This window comes from Chondrus crispus, genomic scaffold (genome assembly GCF_000350225.1).
Source record: "Chondrus crispus Stackhouse genomic scaffold, scaffold_42, whole genome shotgun sequence".
Taxonomy (NCBI): domain Eukaryota; phylum Rhodophyta; class Florideophyceae; order Gigartinales; family Gigartinaceae; genus Chondrus; species Chondrus crispus.
The window spans coordinates 71,808-91,421 of record NW_005179363.1 but is presented as its reverse complement, the minus strand read 5'-3'; the positions used below and the strand labels follow the sequence as shown (position 1 = coordinate 91,421).

At 49.1% G+C, this 19,614-nt stretch overlaps 3 protein-coding genes; all 3 read right to left on the bottom strand.

Moving 5' to 3' along the window:
- Positions 1-17,791: 17,791 nt before the first annotated feature.
- CHC_T00006465001 (hypothetical protein) lies at positions 17,792-19,174 on the bottom strand. XM_005719056.1 is given in 2 exon segments: positions 17,792-17,971; positions 17,972-19,174. The coding sequence occupies 1 exon segment, from the start codon at positions 19,172-19,174 to the stop codon at positions 17,972-17,974; it is 1,203 nt and encodes a 400-aa protein (XP_005719113.1). The 3' UTR covers positions 17,792-17,971.
- An 11-nt stretch (positions 19,175-19,185) lies between these two features.
- On the bottom strand, positions 19,186-19,392 carry CHC_T00006464001 (hypothetical protein). The gene has a single exon (XM_005719055.1). It carries the CDS (start codon positions 19,390-19,392, stop codon positions 19,186-19,188), a length of 207 nt encoding a protein of 68 aa, XP_005719112.1.
- A 12-nt stretch (positions 19,393-19,404) lies between these two features.
- CHC_T00006463001 (hypothetical protein) overlaps positions 19,405-19,614 on the bottom strand; it is a 318-nt gene continuing 108 nt past the window's right edge. The window contains exon 1 of the mRNA XM_005719054.1: positions 19,405-19,614. This exon is cut by the window's right edge and continues 108 nt beyond it. Within this exon, the coding sequence (XP_005719111.1) occupies positions 19,405-19,614 (210 nt within the window).

Sequence of the window (19,614 nt, the reverse complement as noted above, 5' to 3'; positions counted from 1 at the left end):
GAGTGGTCCTAGAATGTCAATGCATAGGTTCGTGAGTGGCATGGTGGCGGGGAATAGTTTCAAGGGATTCATCGCTCTTCGAAGCTTGAGTCTATTTTTCGCCCACGTTGAACAATTTCTGACGGTGGCGTAGATATCCGCTGCCATGTGACGCCAGTAGTAGGTCTTTCTCACGTAATTATACATTCTTGTTTGTCCACGATGCCCGGCGAGCTTCGAGTAATGTTCAAGTTTAAGAACACGGGGCTTCAAGTTGGCAGGAAGCACGATTTGTTCGACGTCGGAAAGTCGGGGATGTGCCCGCCGTAGCAGGCCATCGTCCCCTTCACGAAGGAGGGAATCGTGTTTTCGAGACTGACGTGAGAGCACGGTTTAACAAATCTCGTCTGCGCGTTGTGCTTCCAAAAGCTCAGGAATCGTGATTGGCATAGGCACGTCCGCGACTACGATTGCAGTGTCGATTGCTTCATCTGCAATAATGGGGTGGAAGAAATCGATGGCTTCATCGAATGTGTCATCGAGGATCTCGTCATGGGCATCGGAAGGATTTGCTGATGCTACGTCTCGGTGGTTCGTAGTCGCGCGTGTTCTCGAGCTTCGTCCACGGGTCGCGACGAGTACGGGATCGAGATGGTCCCCGAATGTAGGGATGTCATCTTCCACGGGTTTCGTGTCGCGTGTAGGACTGACTAATCTTGAAAGGGCATCTGGTACCTGATGAACACGTCCCGGGCGGTACACGATCTTGAAGTCGAACTCGGAAAGGCGCAAACGCCATCACATTAGTCTACTGGATGGTTCTGTAAGAATCAGCAACCACCGTAGCGCATCGTGGTCCGTGCGAACCGTGAATTTCGTGCCTTCTAGATATGGCCTTAGCGTCGTAATGGCCCAGACTACCGAGAAGCATTCACGTTCCGTCGCACTATAATTTTCTCAGCGCTGTTTAAGGTCTTAGACCAGTATCCCACGGGACTCCATGCACTCTCGTCTTCATGGTCCTGTTGATGCAGGAGGGCTGCCCCGAGTTGATAGGCAGACGTGTCCGTGTCGATCTTGTACGGGCGGTCACGTTGCGGGAGCACCAGCACGGGCGGCCAGATAAGACGTGAAGACGTGACTTGAGGGCTTCGAAAGCTGAGATGGCATCCTCCTCTGGTGCGTACCGGTTCGGATTAGCATCTTTCTTGAGCATCGAGTTTAGAGGCTTCGCGATTCCCGACAAATTCTTGATAAAACGACGGTACACATTCGCGGCTCCAAGGAATGATCTCATCTGGGTGGCAGTCCTCGGAAAGATTGCATCCGCGAACGCAGCCGTGTTTTCTTTAGCATCAGAAAGCTTTCCAGGCGTGATAACGTGTCCTAAGTAATTAACCTTTGGCTGGAAGAGCGAGCATTTGTCGAGCTTGAGCGAAACGCCCGCGTTCCTTAATAGTGCGGGTACTTGATCCACGTGCTGCATGTGGGACGATGTATCACGAGAAATCACGATCACGTCATCTAGATATATGAGGCAAGTATGCCATCTTACGCCTGAAAGTATTATATCAAGAGCTCGTTGGAAGGTCGCCGGTGCGTTCCGAAGACCAAACGGCATCATCGTGTGGCGAAATGAACCCATGTGGGTTGTGAACGTGGTCATGTCGCGGTCTTCGGGTGCCACGGGAATGTGCCAATATCCCGAGTTGCAGTGGAGAGTCGTGAAAATAGTAGCATCCCCGAGAGAATCTAGACAGTCGTTCATTTGTGGAAGTGGGTACGCGTCCGCCACGGTTTTCGTGTTTAAGCGTCTGTAATCAATACAGAACCGCATCGAACCATCTTTGTTGGGAACGAGAACCACGGGACTTGCCCATTCGCTGCTAGCCGGCTCTATTACGCCTGAATCGAGCATCTTCGCGATCTCGTAACTCGTGATATCTCGTGTCTCGTGTCCTTGTCGATAAGGGGCTTGTCTTATCGGCTTCGAATCGGGGTAGAGCTCTATTCGGTGTTCCGTCGCGGTAATTTTGCCTAGATATCCAGGTTTCCACATAGTTTCGTGCTTGGTGAGCATCTCGAGGATTTAGTGCTGCGTTGACTTGTCGTTTATGTGAGATAAGTCAATTCGGGAACACCACGTGCTTTCGAGATTCGGACGTTTGTGTTCGTCCCGTATCGAGACTCTAGACTTACTGTCTTCGGACTCCCTTGTCTTGAAGGGAAGATTTAGAACTCGTTCGAAATCTTGAGAAGCCTTTTCTTCGAGTGAGTATATCCCGAGTGGATTTCGTGTGGCACAAGCGATGACCATTCCCTTCGGGAGGGCACGTGGAAACTTGGAGAAATTTGTGATTACGAGATCAAAACGTCGGTTACGGTTGGCTTCCACGATTCCGTTGGCGGTTTGAACGTGGTACGTCGCCTGCACGGAGTGCTTGGGCTCCACGAAGACAAGACCCGAGGCCTCCTTGACGACAGGGACAGCGACTTGAGACCTTGCCGGAATTTTCGTGTACTTCGCTAAGCGAATCGTGTGGGGCTTGTGAAGGTTTTGCGAGGCTTGAGGTGGCATTCTTGGGGTTCGAGGGTATGCTTGTAGACGATTTGGGTCTTCACGAGGTTCGTTGTCGTCCAGGTCTGCGAACGTTTTCTCACGAGTATGCGTTGAGAGGATAGGTAGCTTAGCTCGGGTAAATTGCACGTACTGGTCGATACATCGAATAGAGATTACGTGTTTGGTCATGAAACACGTGGCAATAATCACGGGAACTGCGAGTGTGTCGGCGACAAGAAACATGAATTGATATACGGCGGAACCTAAACGAACGCGAAGCATGGCCTTTCCGAGTAAGGCAATAGGCTTCCCATTCGCGTCGCCGAGGGGCGGGATATACGCGTCTTCGATCACGAACTCTTCCCATCCCATGGGGAGAGTGGAGCGCCTTATCACGTTATGTCCAGACCCCGTGTCCAACGCGATATGGCAAGGCCTCACGGCACGCGTGGTGAGACACGGGGAGCCAGCAATGATGAAATGGGACGAGGTCAGGAGGCACGCGTTTCCTTCTCCGTCTCGGGCGGGCTCCGCGTGAAGCAGATGTTCCTTGGCAACCACGAATTAGGGAGTGCTTTCTGACGAGACAAGTTTTTCAGAGTGTTTCTTGGGCCGTGACCGCCGTGTACGTGACTTTCTTCCTTTTCCATGTGCTCTTGGTCCTTCCTTGGGACATGCAATATAACTCCGCGATATGGAGAGGGTTGATCTAGGAGTAGAGCCTATCGTGTGACTAGTTTCAGGAACGACACGAGGACATCGAAGATACTGTTCGTCCGAGTTCTTTGTGGACGTGTGACCTTGTTTACGCGAAAAGATTCTAACGGACCCACATGGTTTCGAGTTCGCGAGAGCCGGGTGACTTGATTTTTAGTGACCGGAGACATCGCGGGACAGGAAGTGGGGCCACGTCACTCCTGACCCTGCAAGTTTTCCGGGGTCAGGTCTTCACTTGACGTGGAGCCCGCGTTTTCTTGATCTCGCCAAGGCGCTGTGTGCTCATCGCGAATGTGCGTCGTGACTTAGACTCCACCCGGCCTTTCAAACATGACGCCGCGGTTTCGGTTATCGTGATCCTTGCGTCCAGGGTGGCCACGGGTTTCGCGAAAATCATGTCGAGGAGCACCGTGATCTGGACCTTGGTTCCTGTACTTTTACGAGCCTCGGGTGTCTGGGCGTGTCATTGGAGTATCGAACCGTTGGCGAAGCCATTCTGGGGCCGTCGGGTTATCCTTGCACTTGTACATGAAGTAGCAATACGCCTAGTAGATGCGCTGTTCGGGTGTTAGCGTCGGGCACGTGAACGTGGAATGCCCGCATTCTTGCAAGTCCAGCAGTTTAAGCCCCAGTAGTCCGTGGGGATCACGCTGAGAGCGTCGCGAGCTTGCTCTTCACTCAACTTCGGCACCGCGATCGTATTCTTGTGTACGAGCTCACGAAGATTATCGATAGATTGGGCTTGAGAGTTCTCCATAGACGGGCTCACGGGTGCGGTAGAATTTCGGCGTTCGTGAGAATCGCCCGCAAATAAGAGGGCTTCGAGATTAGTGGCTACTTGTAACGCGGACTCGGGATCTTGGGACGGCATATCTGCTCAGTAGTTCATCGGGTCGTGTCTCACGTGCCCTGGAGTGGGATCTCGGACAAATGAAGACGTGGGAACATGACGACCGGTGATGTCCTCGGGTTCTGGAATCGTCATAACGTGACCGCGGGACTTGAGTTTAACCGTGCTTGAATTAATTTGTGTGGGACGAGCTCGAAACGTGTTACCCTCGGTATGCGCAACGCGGCGCGCAACAGTTATATCGCCTTGTTCATTCACGGGTAGCTGCCTTACTGCCTCGGTCACAGCATCACGAGTCGAAGGGAGCAGTCCACGAATGTAGTAATTCACGAGTTCGCGGTCGTCGAATACATGGCAAAAATCTCGTGCAGCGCCAATTAAACGATAGGCAAACTTGCTCTCGTCTTCTTCAGGCTTCTGTCTCGCGTCAGTGACCTTCTCGAAAGCGCGTTGTAGCACGTCATCGGGCAAATAACGCTTGATTTGAGTGGGTACCACGAACGGCCACGAACCAGCTAGAGCTGAATTCGAGGAGCGAACTCCGGGAGAGACTTGATTCGTGTACATATCTTTTGCGGAACCCATGAGGTAATACGAAATTGTGAGGGAGGCTAGGCCTTCGGGAACGTGTAGGTCGTCTTCGAAGCCGTCAAGAATCGAAGCGAGGAACTGCAAGAGCTTGATAGGGTTCGTGCCGTCGAATGGCTGGAATGACGGGAATAGCGCTGCGTTTTACGCGGTAGACACTCTCGCTCTCGGTTACGGGAAGAGGAGTTCGTGTATCTCGTAACCGGTAATGCCTGTAGGACACCACAATTGTGAATCGGTCGAGTAGGGTCCGTTGTGGGGCGATCCCAGGACAGTACGGGCCTTCGAGAGTCTTGCCCATGTCTTGCGACGGACCCACGTGGTCGGGCATCAAGGGCATTGGAGCGTCACAAGTAGTCACCAGTGACAGTGCAGGCGCCCGTCGCGGGTGTAGTTTCGCAGTCATGGCATCTTGATGGGCTCCTATCGAGTGTTCTTGATTCGTTGGGCCGCCGACTCCGCAGAAAAACTCCTCTAGAGTGCGCGAGACCGGAGGTTCATTGGCACCACGGCCAGCTTGAGCTTGAGACTGTCGATCTTGTTCCTGTACACGATTCGGGGAATTATGATTAGGAGACGGGGGGACGGGTTCTTCTCGAACATGCATTCTCGAGGACTCGAGAATTCGCAGGCGGTTACGAATAATCGTGTTTTCGGACATGATGGCCGCCAGTAAGGTCCTGATTTCTCGGACTTCGTTGGCATTCGTTGTAACTTGAAGATGTAGATCTTGAGAATTTTCACGTAGAGCCTCGAGGCTTTCACGTACCTCGCGTAGCTCTGTGCGGACGGATAGAAGTAGTTCTTGATTTCCGGTGGGATTCTCCGGTGTAGACTTGGGACGAGATTCTAGCTCGCTTCGATCGGGAACTCTTGATGCAAGCGAATTGAGGCGCTCACGAAAATCGAGGTACATGAGCGGCAGGACGTCGGGCGATTCCATGGTGCCGTCGAGTATTGCGCGTAGATCATCGCGAATCTCGAAGCTCGCCAACGTGTCAACCGGCGCGCATGTAGACGAGTTCCGGTGTGGATTACTCGCTGTTTCGAGCACTTCTCGTTGCATCGCGGGCGGTGCCGATCGTGCGGCAGATCCGGTCTCGGGTGGCATTTCGGGGGAAGGACGAGGTGAAGAGGAAGACTACCACGGAAGGAGAAGGAAGGAAATCGTGAAAAGGGAAAGGGAAGTACACTTCTAGGTCGGGAGACCAGTGTAGTAGAACGCGAAACGTGGTCACGTGCTAAAAGAAGGGTCGTTCGTGGGGTCGTGTACTAGGTAGCTAGCGGGAGGTGGTAGAGGCTTTCGGGAGACTGTAGAACCCGGGTGTGCTCGCGAACTACGGAAACTAGAAGCGAACGACGCGGTGCTCTCGACCCAGCGGGGCTAACACACGGCCAGCGAACCGTGCGCGCGAGCGGAGAGGCAACACGCGACGTGGCCACGAGAGTCCTAGGGCGCGAGCGACAAAAACGAGAGAGCGTGAACGAGAAGAAGTTACTCGAGTGTTCTGCGCAAAACCAAGAACGAGAGTCGCGTCCTTGGTCCTTGGTTGCTTGTCCCCAAACCCACCCGGCGCAAACGCCAAAGACAGTATATACTGTACTAGATCGCGGTTGATATGTAACGGCTAGTGTTCACGAGGCCGCGTCATAGTACACACGTGTACAAGCGCAGTAATAGGTCCACGTATGCGCGTGTCGAAAGCGAGCAAGGCTCGTGTAAATGGGCTTGGTACTGTACGTCGGGGTACTTGAGTTATCTAGATACACCTGTACACGAGTAACGCCAAAATGGATACAACAGTGGCACGGGTTTATACCACAACTAGCGAAGGTCGGACTACGAACACGAACCCCAAAAATATTTGGGCAGCTGCACGGACCTACATGGCTCGAGTGTCGAGTCAGTAAACACAAAATACCGGACGTGAGTATTTTGCTGGTCATATACTTCAGAGTATCTGCATTGGCGAATCTGAACTGGAATATTCAACCACTTCACGCACGCTCGCACCGCACTCATACTCAGGCTTTCCGCACGCACACACCGTCAACAAAAGTAATCGATACCGTAAGGGAGACCCATTTCGGGGGCAGGTGGGCACTTGAAACAAAGGATAAGGGTGAAAGGGAGGGTATTGAATTACCAAGAGTTGTAGGACTATTGCAACTTCATACCTAAGTCCTGGCGCGTCGTCTGTCCAGGATTACCTGGGCTCGTGTTGTCGCGGTTTGGCGCTGCTGAGCTTTCACTTATTGAAGACGGGGTACCGGCTGTTAGGGCTGGGGGCTTCTGCTCAAAGTTTCAACGGGGCCGCTTATATAGACGTGGTGTGCCACTGTCGATTTCTTTTTAATTCATGGAAAGAGGGGAAAATTGGAAGAAGAGAAGAACTCTGGAAAGAAAGAAACCGGAAATTGGAACGAGATACGGCAATTTATTTATTTTTTTTGCAAAATACTGCAAAAGATTTCTTCAAGTCACACTGTCCCCTTTTTGTTTCGAATAGCAATTTTTAAGTTTTGTTTGAGGAGGGACATCAGATTTTTGGCCTTGAACGACCACACCCATGAGCAATATTGGAGTAGTCGCTCCGGAGGAAGATGGTACCGAGAGTGGGACCATACCAGGGGACGTTTCTGCCACACCACCGACGCCCTGCTTTTTGCCATTTATTCCCCAGGACGCAATTAATCGCATGAGCTCTGCCCAGAAAGGGTTTGACAAGAGCATAAGGGTACTAGAAAAGGAGGATAGAATGGTTGGAGCAGTGCTACTACGAGCAGTCGCGGATATGTTTCCTCCAGCGTCGCTTTTCAACGAGAATATGTGCGCCATTCCTGCTCTGTACTCTGAGCTACGCAACTTTTTAGATTTAAGAGGTCGCAAATTGACTCAACATTCATCTCGTCGTATTATGAGGACTCTTGCCACCAACTTATATGAGGACGATGATGAAAAAGCCGCTGCTGTCGAGATACTGAGATCGATTATTGCTTCTGGGAGATGGAATCAGCCACCCGCACAATTGAAACCGACTCAATTGACCACGCAGGAGTCGTTTGGAGCCACACCGTCCACATCTGCTGACAAAGTTGCACATAACATGGCAATGAGGTTAAAAGATCGCGACAAAAAGTTCTCTGGTGACGTCGGAGAATGCTGGCAGGAGTATGTAGACGAATATCACCAAGTGTCGAGAGATTAAAACCTTACTCCAGCACAGGAGCTACAATATCTGCATAACCTCCTCTGCGGAGACGCCAAACGTTTTTATCTTGATACTGTTGAGAGGTGCGCCAACAACTTTGAACAGGCTATCTCTATGATTGAGAGAGAATAAAACTCAGTTGTTCGCCCAAATAAAGCGAAGTTTTTCTTAAGTCTCTCTGCATGAGCGAGTATGTTTCTGAAGGAATGGATATTGCTGTCGCTCTGGGGAAAGTTTACAAGCCCGTTTTGAATCTAGCGAGACAAGTGCCACTTGCACACCGCGGAGACGCAGTCAAGGTTGAATACCTTTCATCCGCCGTTGCAGGGTATGTGTGGGCAACTGAACCACTCGCACGTGTAGCCACGTCAGGTCTAAATTTCCAGCAACTATATGGAGAATTAGAATCGCAGCTCCAATTAAGCCGAGAGGCGGAGATGGCAAGGCTAAAAGACGAAATCTTTTCGAGAAATCGAAACCGTCACCTTGATCAACAAGAAGATGTTCCTCGGATTATTTTCACAGAGCAGGGCAGGTATGCACGCAGACTCTCTACTGGTCGCATAAACAGATCTTCAAATTCGAGTACAGTTCCACCAGGGAAGAGAGAGGGCAGATTTGATCCACTGACTGTTGCCGGATGCTTCAACTGCGGCGACCTAGGCCACATGGTCAAGAACTGCAATAGCCCATTGACTGTTCCTCGAGCTGCTGCTGGTAGACTTGACTATTACTCTATGAAAAAACGGCTACCCAGCCTAACACGCATCATGTGCTGGCGGAACTCTGCAATCATTTGGATTTCGAAGAACAAAATTGGCGGGATTGACGAGAAGGCTGAACCGGGAATAACTTCTGACAAAGATGTTTTGGAGAACCTTATCTCTAACTTTGAAGCAGAATTCAATCACGCAGGGTCTCAAAGTTCCATGAGTATCACCAACAAGGTAGATCTTGGAAACCAAGTCACCTATCGGGATGTTCCACTGCTTCTCGAGACAGAATCACATTCCGAGGACGAGGAAAAGGATTCCATTGACGACAATCAGCTCAGCAACGTATTCGACCAAACCATACCTGTGTTCGATCTACTTACTGCAAGACTTGCTACTGAGAACCTTTTCAGGGGCGCTTGCGTTGACACAGGTGCCCAAAAATCAGTAATTGGGAAGCGTCAAATGCAGGCGTATTGCAAAGAGGCCCGAATTACCTTCAAGCCGAAACCCGGACATGGACGCAGGCGTTATAAGTTGGGCGACAGGAAATTCGAAGGCATAGGACTTCTGGAGATTCGCATTCCAGTTGGTGACAAAATGTTTTCTGAGATTTGATGTAGAAGTAGTGAACGTAGACGTTCCTTTGCTTTTCGGACTTGAAGTTTTAGACACGTTCAAAGACTCAGTCGGCCTTGCAAACGACCGCATGTTGTCACGGGACGGAGAATAGGAAATGAATCTCAAAAGAAGTCAAGGCCATTTATTCGTTGTCTGGAATGTCCAAGCTGATATTCTGTTTACTCTCCCAGAGCTGCGAAAGTGCCACTTTCACTTTTACCATCCTGACTCGCAGAGGCTTCTTGCAATATTGCGTAGATCTCGGAGGGAAGAATTTCCCACAGATTCTGCAACAGTTGGATGATAGTGAGAGGAGCTGTGACGTCTGCTAGAGAATGGATAAGGGACCAAGTCGCTTTGGTGTCACGCGTCCACAAAATGACATCATATTCAACCGAACTCTGTTAACAGAGTTCGGTCGCAATTGCGATCTCTTTACAGTTGAAGGAAAACTTATCCTGCATATTGTGGATAGGGATACAAAGTTTAATGCTGCTGCATTTCTCAACGCTGAGACTTCCGAAGAGATCTGGAAAGTATACCAGACTATCTGGTCGAATCGCTACACTGGCCATCCCGTAAAACTGCATGTAGATTCTGGACCCTAATTTGTCTCCAATCGCTTCTGCAACCTATCGCAACTAGCCGGAATATCACTGAAGATTTCCAGTGTCGAGAGTTACAATTCCATTGGTGTTGGCGAGAGATATCATTCATTTCTCCGCAGCATATACATGAATGTGTCCAGGGAGCACCCAAACATCAATAATGACGCAGCACTGGAAATCGCTGTGAGAGTCCTAAACGAAACTGCAGGCCCTAATGGCCTTGTGCCGACACTCTTAGCGTTTGGAGTGATGCGGCGGATGCCTATACGACTAATGGAACTCCCGTCGCAAATGGAAAGAATGACTGTAATTCATGCTGCAATAAACGAACTTTCTCAATCGATAGCATCCAGTCTGGTAACACAAGCTCTACGGAGAAACACGCCATCCGCATCAATGTCCTCACCAAAAATTGGAGATGAAGTTCTTGTATACCGAGAGACTCCTAGACAGTGGGTCGGACCGTACCGAGTTCTCGACGTCTTGGAAAAGGTAGTTCATCTTGATGTCGACGGAAGGAGCGTACGTTTTTCTATTGCCAAAGTGAAGACGTATTATGGAGAAAGAGGGAACTCTACTGCAGAAGATGTGGTTCCATCCCCTGCCAATGAAAGCGGTGTAGAAACCACTGACCGAGCGGATATCATCCAAGATCTTCGTAGGATCATGGACGGACACAATGGAAGCGAAATGGAACCCTCTCCATTTGGTACTTCAAGCACAGAGATTCTCTAGACTGAGGTTGTAGACAATCACGACCCCAGGGCCCAAAGCGAAATGTTCCGCACTGCCAAAGAAAGAGAAATATGCGGACTGCTGAGTCGAAAAACGTTTCAGGCTCTTCACATCAATGGTGTACCGAAGCACGCAAATGTACTTGGCCGTTGTTTTGTTCTAAAATTGAAGGGATCAGAAACATCTGACGAGAAGCCAAAAGCGCGCTATGTCGTTCAGGGGCACAAGGATGCGGAAAAGGCATTTGTAGTCCATAATCTCCCAACCATGCAACAGCGTTCAATTCGTATGCTGGTATCGTTAGCTGCAGTCAAGGGGTTCATGATTTTTAGTGATGAAGTAATTCAAGCCTACTGACAAAGTGATGAAAAGCTGAGCCGAGAAATATACGTTAGACCAAAGCAAGATGACGTGCCTTTCTTCAGCATTACCAAGGATAAGTTACTGAAGCTTCTTCGCCCTCTTTACGGACTTTGCGATAGTGGAGACTATTGGCTCCGGTACATAAAAGAGAAACTTGGCTTTCTCCCTCTTCAAGGGGACCCTTCCGTATGCATAGCAGACAAAAACGCGGTGCCTTTGGTATGTTCGCAGTGTATGTTGATGACACTTTAGGGACTGGTGATGGGGCCTTCGCATCCGTTACTAGTCAATTGAGTCGAGACTTTGAATCCAAACCGAGAACATGGAAAATCCTTGATTTCTTTGGCAGGAACATTTCAAGATCAGAAGCTGGTACCATCGACATTCAACAATTTGAGTACGTTTCTAAGATGGCCCCGATACCCGAAGACGCTTCATTTGCTCTATTTCGAAGCTGCAGAGCTGCCTTGGCATGGGTCACACACTCTAGACCAGGCATTTACTTAAAGTCAATCAGTCTGCACAAGTCACAGAAACAAAAATTGATATTAACGATGTTCGATCTCTCAATAAGGCCATCGAATTTGCTAAGAAAAGTCTAGGTTTCGGTATACTGCACGAAGCGTCACTGCACATACGAGTGTATGTGGACGTATCTTTCGGCACCAATCGGGACTTCACGTCTCAGATGGGGTTCATTATTCTGCTATGTGACAAAGATAATGAAGCCCATATCCTCGAATACTCAAGCAGAAAATCGAAACTTGTGGGTAGATCGATACTAGGAGCAGAAGTTTATGCATTTGGTGACGAATTTGATGCTGCGTATGTGATTCGTCATGACTTGCAAGTCTTGTTTGTGACGAAAATATCACTCAAAATGTTCACAGACTCCAAACAGCTTTTCGATGTAATCACCAAAAGCTCAAGTACAACGGAAAGGCGTCTAATGATCGATGTGGCTGCTGTCAGGGAAGCATACCATTCTCTCGAAATCTCTCAAGTCGGCCTAGTCCGAGGGAATACCAATATGGCAAATGCATTCACAAAAGCATCCGCAAACAAGGCCCTTAACGATTTTATGGCAACAAAATTTGACAATACGCCCATCGTTCAATGGATTTTACGGGATAACGTCGCTCGAAAAGAGAGTCCTTGTAGTGTGAATCCCTAGGTGTACATGCCCACCTATTAAATATGACCGTGGAGCTGCTGTGACACCTTCCCGCACCTCGCTACGTTATCTTCTACGTCACTGAGTTTTAAAGTTTTTTACCCTGCACCCTCCCTTTGAAAGTACCGAAGTGCCGGGTTGGCTTCGACTAGCAAAGGTCGGAATACGAACACGAACCCCCGAAAAAATTGAGTAGCTGCACGCACCTACATGGCTCAGATGTCGAGTCAGTAAACACAAACACCGGACGTCTGTATTTGATGGTCATATATATCAGAGTATCCTCACATACCAGTCATCGCACTCAAGTGTTCGACAATTCCATATTCTCCCCGTTTAAGACATACTTACGAAATACCTTGAACGAACGCGTGTTGACTACTGCTGGTGCGGGGATGAAATGATGTGTATACACTGCGCGAAATGGTGCACAATGCATACAAGAGAGCTCTCAGTTACAGTAATATTGCGAATGGCTTCTTGAGCTGTGGTTTGTAGTGTCCTAAGCGAAAACGTCTTGTTCCCGAGGTTATCAAGCTTGCAGATATAACCAATATTGAAGACTCCCTCTTTTCATACCGCTTTTAAAAGCTTTGCGGATTTGACAGAGAACTTCACCCGAACCCGTAATCTATTGCGTTCGGATGGGGCTATTGCCGAAAACGGTACACTAAACACCAAGGCTGGTGCTTCACGAACTAGTCAGCACGTGTTGGATCATTTGGAAGCGAGGGCAGTAGCTAGGGCCGCATCAGCTGCCGAGAAGGAGGCTCGTGAAGCTTCTGCGGCACAGCGTCGGTTAGAACGTGAGATCGAGGCGAATGAGCTCGTGCTTGTTCGTCAGGATGCTCAACAAGCTCGTGTTTCGAATGCATCCTGGTTGGCGTTGCGGGGTGAGAGGTCGAGGAGGTTGGTGACCTCACGCGGACAACGGAGGTTGACTGCTAGTCATCGTGCACTGCGGATACCCGTGATACTACCGCAGAATTAAGTAAGAATACAGCTTTCTATCGTGTGCCGTGGTTAGGAATTGTGTCAAAACGGCTACTTATGGGCGACCGAACCCAAACGACATGTCATTTTGATCGTAGCTTGATTGGGCAAACGCTCTCCTGGCAGCACGTTACTGCATGCGCAATGCGCGTTTCCACAACGTTACAGGAAAATAATTCAATAAGAAGTACTTTTCTAATTTAAATTATTGTTTTGGTTAAGAATAGCGGGAGGCTGATATATCTTTGCGGCGGCTAGATGCGATGCAACTCCCGCGAAGCTGTCGCCGAAATGTATTTCAACTGTCAGGCATGATGCCATTTGACCTTGCCTGTACTACACTTGTCCTTCGCTCTAAAAATGCGGGATTGTATACAAAACGACATAGTGATTCTGTATAAGTAAAGAAGCCAATCATGACAAAAGTCGTAGGCGAAGAAGAATCTTTTTGAGGTTGAGGTGTTCTTGTATTTTCAGTTCGCAGACTAGTCGCTACTTACACACCAAGTAGTGTAGACCCTAGACACTAGCAGAGGTAAAGGCAATGAATCCAGATGTCAATCTCTAGTCCTGTGTGTCTAGTCTACCTAAGATACACTTCAGCACATCGGCAGATCGCCAGCTTGATTGTCTGATTGCGAGCAAATGTGCCTTATTGGATCCAGAAAAGCACCAACAATTTGATCCGGTCTCCACAGTACACCGTATCATAAGATGCATCCTTCGCGTCTGCCCTAGACTGTTACACTTCAATAATGCTGTATCTCAGTGCTATCGCCAACATAGAAATGACAAGCACTAATTAGGTCTTGCTACTTCGACAAATCAATGCTGACCGACATGCAAAAGCCTATGTTATTCAAATTTACAAGACTGCAAAAGTGCCAGGTACGGTGCACGAAAATTGCATAAATACACCCCCGAATCTCAGATAAAAGCATTTTCGACACTGTTTCGTGGCACCACTAGGGCATGACCCTTCGAGGGCGCGCGCGGGAACCCGAATCGGAAGCCGGTTTGTGAAAAGCATAAAATCAATTGCCGTTGTGCGGCAATATCCAGACGAAATTCGTATATGACCGCGAAAGACCAAAAGGTACAGTACCTTGACAGTTTTACTGTGGCCAACTAGTATCTTGTCGGACCGCCCTTTTTCTCCAATACCTCTACAAGGCGACGTGGAATTGAATCGTAAAGCTTTCCTAGGCATGGTTCTGTGATAGAACACCAACAATCTATAATGCAATCAGCAGAGTCCTCTAAATTGTCAAATTGGCGCCCATGAGCATACAAACGCAGAGCTAGCAGACCCCAAACGTTCTCAATGATGTTCAGGTCTGGGGCCTTGGCTGGCCAATCCAATAAAATTGACGTTCTTTGAATCAATCCAGGCTTTGTGTAGTTAGAGCGATGGAAAGAGGCACCGTCTTGCTGAAAAGTCCATTGTTCTCCCAAATTATCAGCGCCAAACGGCAGCGGGTCCTCCTCCATGACACTGCAGTACTGCGTAGAGTCCTTTGTACTTTCAACACGAACCAAATGAGACGTACCGTGAACTGAGATCGCACTCCCAAGCATCAATGATGCTCTTCCTTGGTGCTTGATGGAGAAAACCTTCTCCTCTCGCCGTAAATCGTGACAATATGAAGCCAGGCCGTCCGAGTCATCTAGGTTGAATTTTTCTCATCTGAGAAAACAACCTGGCGCCAATACGAACTCCCTTTCTGCAGTATTTTCTTGCTCCACTCCAACCTGGCAACCTTGTGCCTTTCCAGCATCTGTGGACGAGTCAGCAGATTTCTATATTTGAGGTGAGGTGCTATGCGTAAGATCTGCTGAATGCGACGAACACCAATCCCAAAATCAAGGCACAGCTTCAGTTCCTTGCATGATTTTTCACCTTTGCTTGCCTCGAGAAGCAACAGTCTTGTCTGCTTTTTGCTGCTTTTTGATGCGATGCGCGTGCTTTTCTGTGCGTCAACCCGCTTTGGGGGCTTGCAAAAGTTTTATGCCTCACCGGGAGACCTGCCGAGTGTTCGAGCGATCTCCCGAATGCTCATGCATTCCCTTTTCATAGCCACAATTTGACCTTTCTCGAAGCCTGATAACAGCTTACCGCGAGGCATCTTTGAAGATGATACCATACCTCTACTGCTATTAAAATGTTTCTCTGTTTAAATATGTAACTACCGTAGGCAATGCGTTCTCCGTTCTTTCTGTTTGCCGCCAAGATTTGTCGATGAACGTTTCTGTACCTTTTGGTTTTTCGCGGTCATATGCGAATTTCGTCCGGATATTGTCGCATAGCTCCAAACCTTTTTTTGCTTTTCAAAACGGGGCTTTGGATTTGGATTCCCGCGCGCGCCCTCGAGGGCTGATGCCCCGGTGGCATAAGGAAACAGTGTCGAAAATGCTTTTATTCGAGATTGGGGGGATGTATTTATGCAATTTTCGTGCAAGAGATCGGTGTACACGTTTCATCCTGGGCTGGACACGTTTTTTTTCAAGGGAATAATGTGACATGAGCATTACAGTGTATTCGAAGGTATGAAGGGGGCGACGTCCATCATGATGTTCTCGAGAGAGAAGCATATTGCACAAGAGGTCCGGCGTATCAAACCTTCAGTACTTGTACGTCACTGACAGGAGTAACAACGTGGTGAACAAGTGCCTAGTGGCTCCCTCCCAAGTCTTTCCCTCAACAAGAATGCTGTGGACGCCAGGGAACATGCAGACCACACTCTTTTTCCCAATCGCTTGTGTAGAATTCAAGTGTTGGCCCAAAAGTCGGCTGCGACGTCAATGACTGAGAGCGCCTTCAAAACGTGCTGACCACTGACATGCTTTCCAATGAGATAATATCAATTCAATGGCCATGAGCATGCTTTTCGACTGTACCCACTTTGTGCAAAAATTTCAAAGAGTTACGGAGCAGTTGATGATGAAGAGAAGATGAATGAACAGTTCTGATTTGATACAAAACAAATTGGGCGAGGGACTTCAATGGCGAATGGAACGCGTCACTCGCACATCTGCGCTCAGTGTTGTGTTCACCGAGAAGGAATCACGGATGGAGAGCCGCGCATGCCGTTTCTACGACTCTGTTTTGTCCTCGCTTTTTGGTCATCCTGCGTGTAGTGTACACCGTGCTGTGAAACATTCTCGCTTGTTTTGAAAGAAACAGGGGACTTCGAAAAGACCTAGAAGACAAGCCTGGACGAGATGACTCCGTTTGTCGTTAACATGATGGTCCATGCGTGGAGTGATGTGATTTGACGCGAACATGTCATTCGAGACATGATTGGGTCTCAAGTAACGCTTTCGCGAGAATTAAATCATGCTACTGCCCTGGGAACTACGTAGAAAGTCACTCCGTGATCACTGATGCCACGCCGTCTATGAGTCTCTTCCCGCTTCTTACAAGACCCGCCCCTGGATGAATTGTCATCGCTCAAACACACATTGAACAACTCCCACGCATCGGTCATGTACTGTATGGTAGCTCATAATTGCCATGGCCTTCGTGACATGAAGCCTCGCTTCATATATCAGTGCACATGGAAGCTCATGGATCAAGTTGTGATACAGATACTGGGCCTTGATCTTCAGCCCATACACTGCGCGGTCTGGTCATTGCTAACCATAATTGCCATCGTAATACTATTACATCAATCGCCTACGGTAAATCAATTCACACCGATGCTACTGTGCCCAGTTCTCTAGTGTTTCACGTCTGGGGCCAGCTAATGCGGGTAGACGTATGCGGTCGCCGCAATTGAACATATCGACTTCCTTTCGCCTCTTGATGAAATGAAGGCTGGTTAGGTTGTCCGCAAAAATTAGACATGTCTCACTCATGCGCACCATACCTCATTTCAATTTGTGGTCTCGTTAGAATGGATGCCTGGGACAGTAGGTGCAGGCACACCCTGTGGAACGTGCCACCGCGTGCGCCCAAAGTACAGACATCGTACAACCCGTCTCGACTGCGGTGCATTGGAACCTGTGCCTCGCGCCAGAGAGGACTACATGAGTTTGCCCTTTTGATCTATCTCCCGTATGTTTACATGAGGCCGTTGTGACCATGTTGTACCAGTCCGGAGACCCCAAATCTGACGATTTTCTGACAGACTGTCTGTCTTTTTGTCACTTTTATCGACTATTGTCCGTGTACGCTCCAGGTTCATTTTCTGGAATCGGTCGTGCGAGTCGAGAGAATCGGATTATTATTGACATATACAATCACTTGCATTCTTCCCGACGCCCGTACCATCTAGCGACTGTATCTTAGAATTCTTTCTGTTCGCGGGGTTCAGCCCTCGACAGACTCACGACCTTCTCGTGTTTGAAGACAGGTTGATACACCCTTTAATCATTACATGCCCTCCCATCAAGACTTTGACGTTGCCCGGGAGACCTGTTTCGAATGACCATGTCTCATCACTCTCACGAGCCTCGTAGGACGCACTGTAGAAATAACGACATTGGCCGAAACACGTAGTCCATTTAACAAGCAAGTCCTCTCTTCCTGCAGCGCCACCTTCCTGACATCCTTCTTTTCAAACGCCACGATTAATTCCTTCCGAAATATGTCACCCGAACACCATCATGCATGGGTTATACTATATAGCTTGCACAGCGCAGTAACATCGCAGGAAATAATGCATGAACCAGTTTCATCAAACGTATCAAACTCGTGATTTACATCAGCAAAAACCATTATCATGAAAACATAACATAACTACACTATGTAGAATTTAGAGAACAAAAAAAGAAAAATGCCGCTCACGTCATTCTCATCACAATTTCTCTGCTGAATTCCCTTTTGAATTCCTTACACGCACATGCCAAGCCCGTGCTATACCGATAACGAGGACTCTTGTGGTGGTTCATCGCGTTCATCATCAGATTCAGTGGGAGGCAGCCTGTACCCTTCTTTAATCATTTTCACAGCTTCTTGCAAAACGTCAGCTTTCTTTGTCACTTTCAGCTGCGGCTTGACCTTCCGAAGCGTCTTTTTCAGGCGCTCAAGTCCCTTATCAATTCGCGAACGGCTCGCACGTGTGTGTTCATTGTGCCGCTGCTTTCTTTGAGATTCAGACATCTGTTGATTTCTCATCCGGGCCACAGGACGGACTCTTCGCTGATGCGGGTTCCCCTTTCGATCAAGTACAAGCGTTTCAGCAATCTCAGATGCTCCCCCACTGATAGCTGCATTACCCATAGTTGTGGGACCCCCAAAGCCTGGAACTCCATGCAGAGGGGCAGCCTGGCCCGGTGCCATGCCTTGAATAGGTAGGTTCGAGATTGAAGCGACGCCAGGCATTCCCAAATGACCAGTGATACTGTCCACTCCCGCGAGTGTATTCCCCTGATCAGTGTCTTGAGACGCATGAGAAGGGTGCAATCCAACCGGATTGGGATGCTCCTCATGAGAGAACTCATCAAACAGGCCATGGCGACTGAAGGTGAAGCCACGCTCGCCTTCATTGACTTCTTGATTGGGCTGAAACGATTGGACCGGATCTGGATGCATCGGAAGAGGAACGGCTGGAATCGATTCTCCCTTCGATACACGGCCCGGGATATGGGACGAGTTATGCTGCTGAAAGCGAGGCGGAACTTGTTGACCAGGTTGCGGCATCATGTGCAGTGATGGCTGCACTTTCGGCATGTGAGGCAACATATTGCTTTGTTGGACGTTTGTGACTTGGTCAGAGGGCTTTCCACTGAGCTGCTGATTCGGTCTCTGTTGCGACAGGAATCTGCGCATGGTGTTGTGCTGAGGCGGGGCCATCTTCGATTGAACATCAGACCTTGGCGGTGGTGGGGGCTGGTGCTGCGAGTGGGATGGGTGCTGCGGAATGGGTTGTTGATGCTGGTTGTGCTGGGGCTGATGCAGTGACATAGTATTGGGCAGGTGACGATGACCATTGGGCTGCGGTGGGTAAGACGAGGTAGCTGACTGTTGCGTGTCCGGCATGTTGGAGAAGCCCATGGAACCAGGCGGATAGGACTGCATTGATGCGATTGCGGCGGAGTGGGGCTGCTGTTGATGCATTACTGTGCTCTTCATAGGATGCGTAGTAGATGCTTGGATGTGGGCTTGATTGTTCTGCAAAGTGGGCTGGTGGTTGGTGGGGCGGGACTGGGAGGTTCGAAAGTATGGGTCGAAGTTTGAGTCGCGGTAATTGTGCGGGTTGTCGTTCTGCCTGCGGGAGTCGAGGGGGGATAGTTCGAATTGGGGTCTGGGATGATGGTCTGCGAGGGTCTTGTCATGCGCGGAGGGATTCATAAAAGTGCAGGGTGAAGTTGGGTCTCCTGCATGAGTATGACCAGTGTGTGGGGAATGAAAGAAGAAAAAAGTAGAATGGAATGGACTGGGATCGGTGAAGATGAAGCTTCACCGTTTCGGGAAAGAGGAGAGGATAGAAGGCTGGCGAGTGGGGACCTAAGACAGAAAAAAATATAAGGGGAGATGCAGGCGTAGTGCTGGCGATA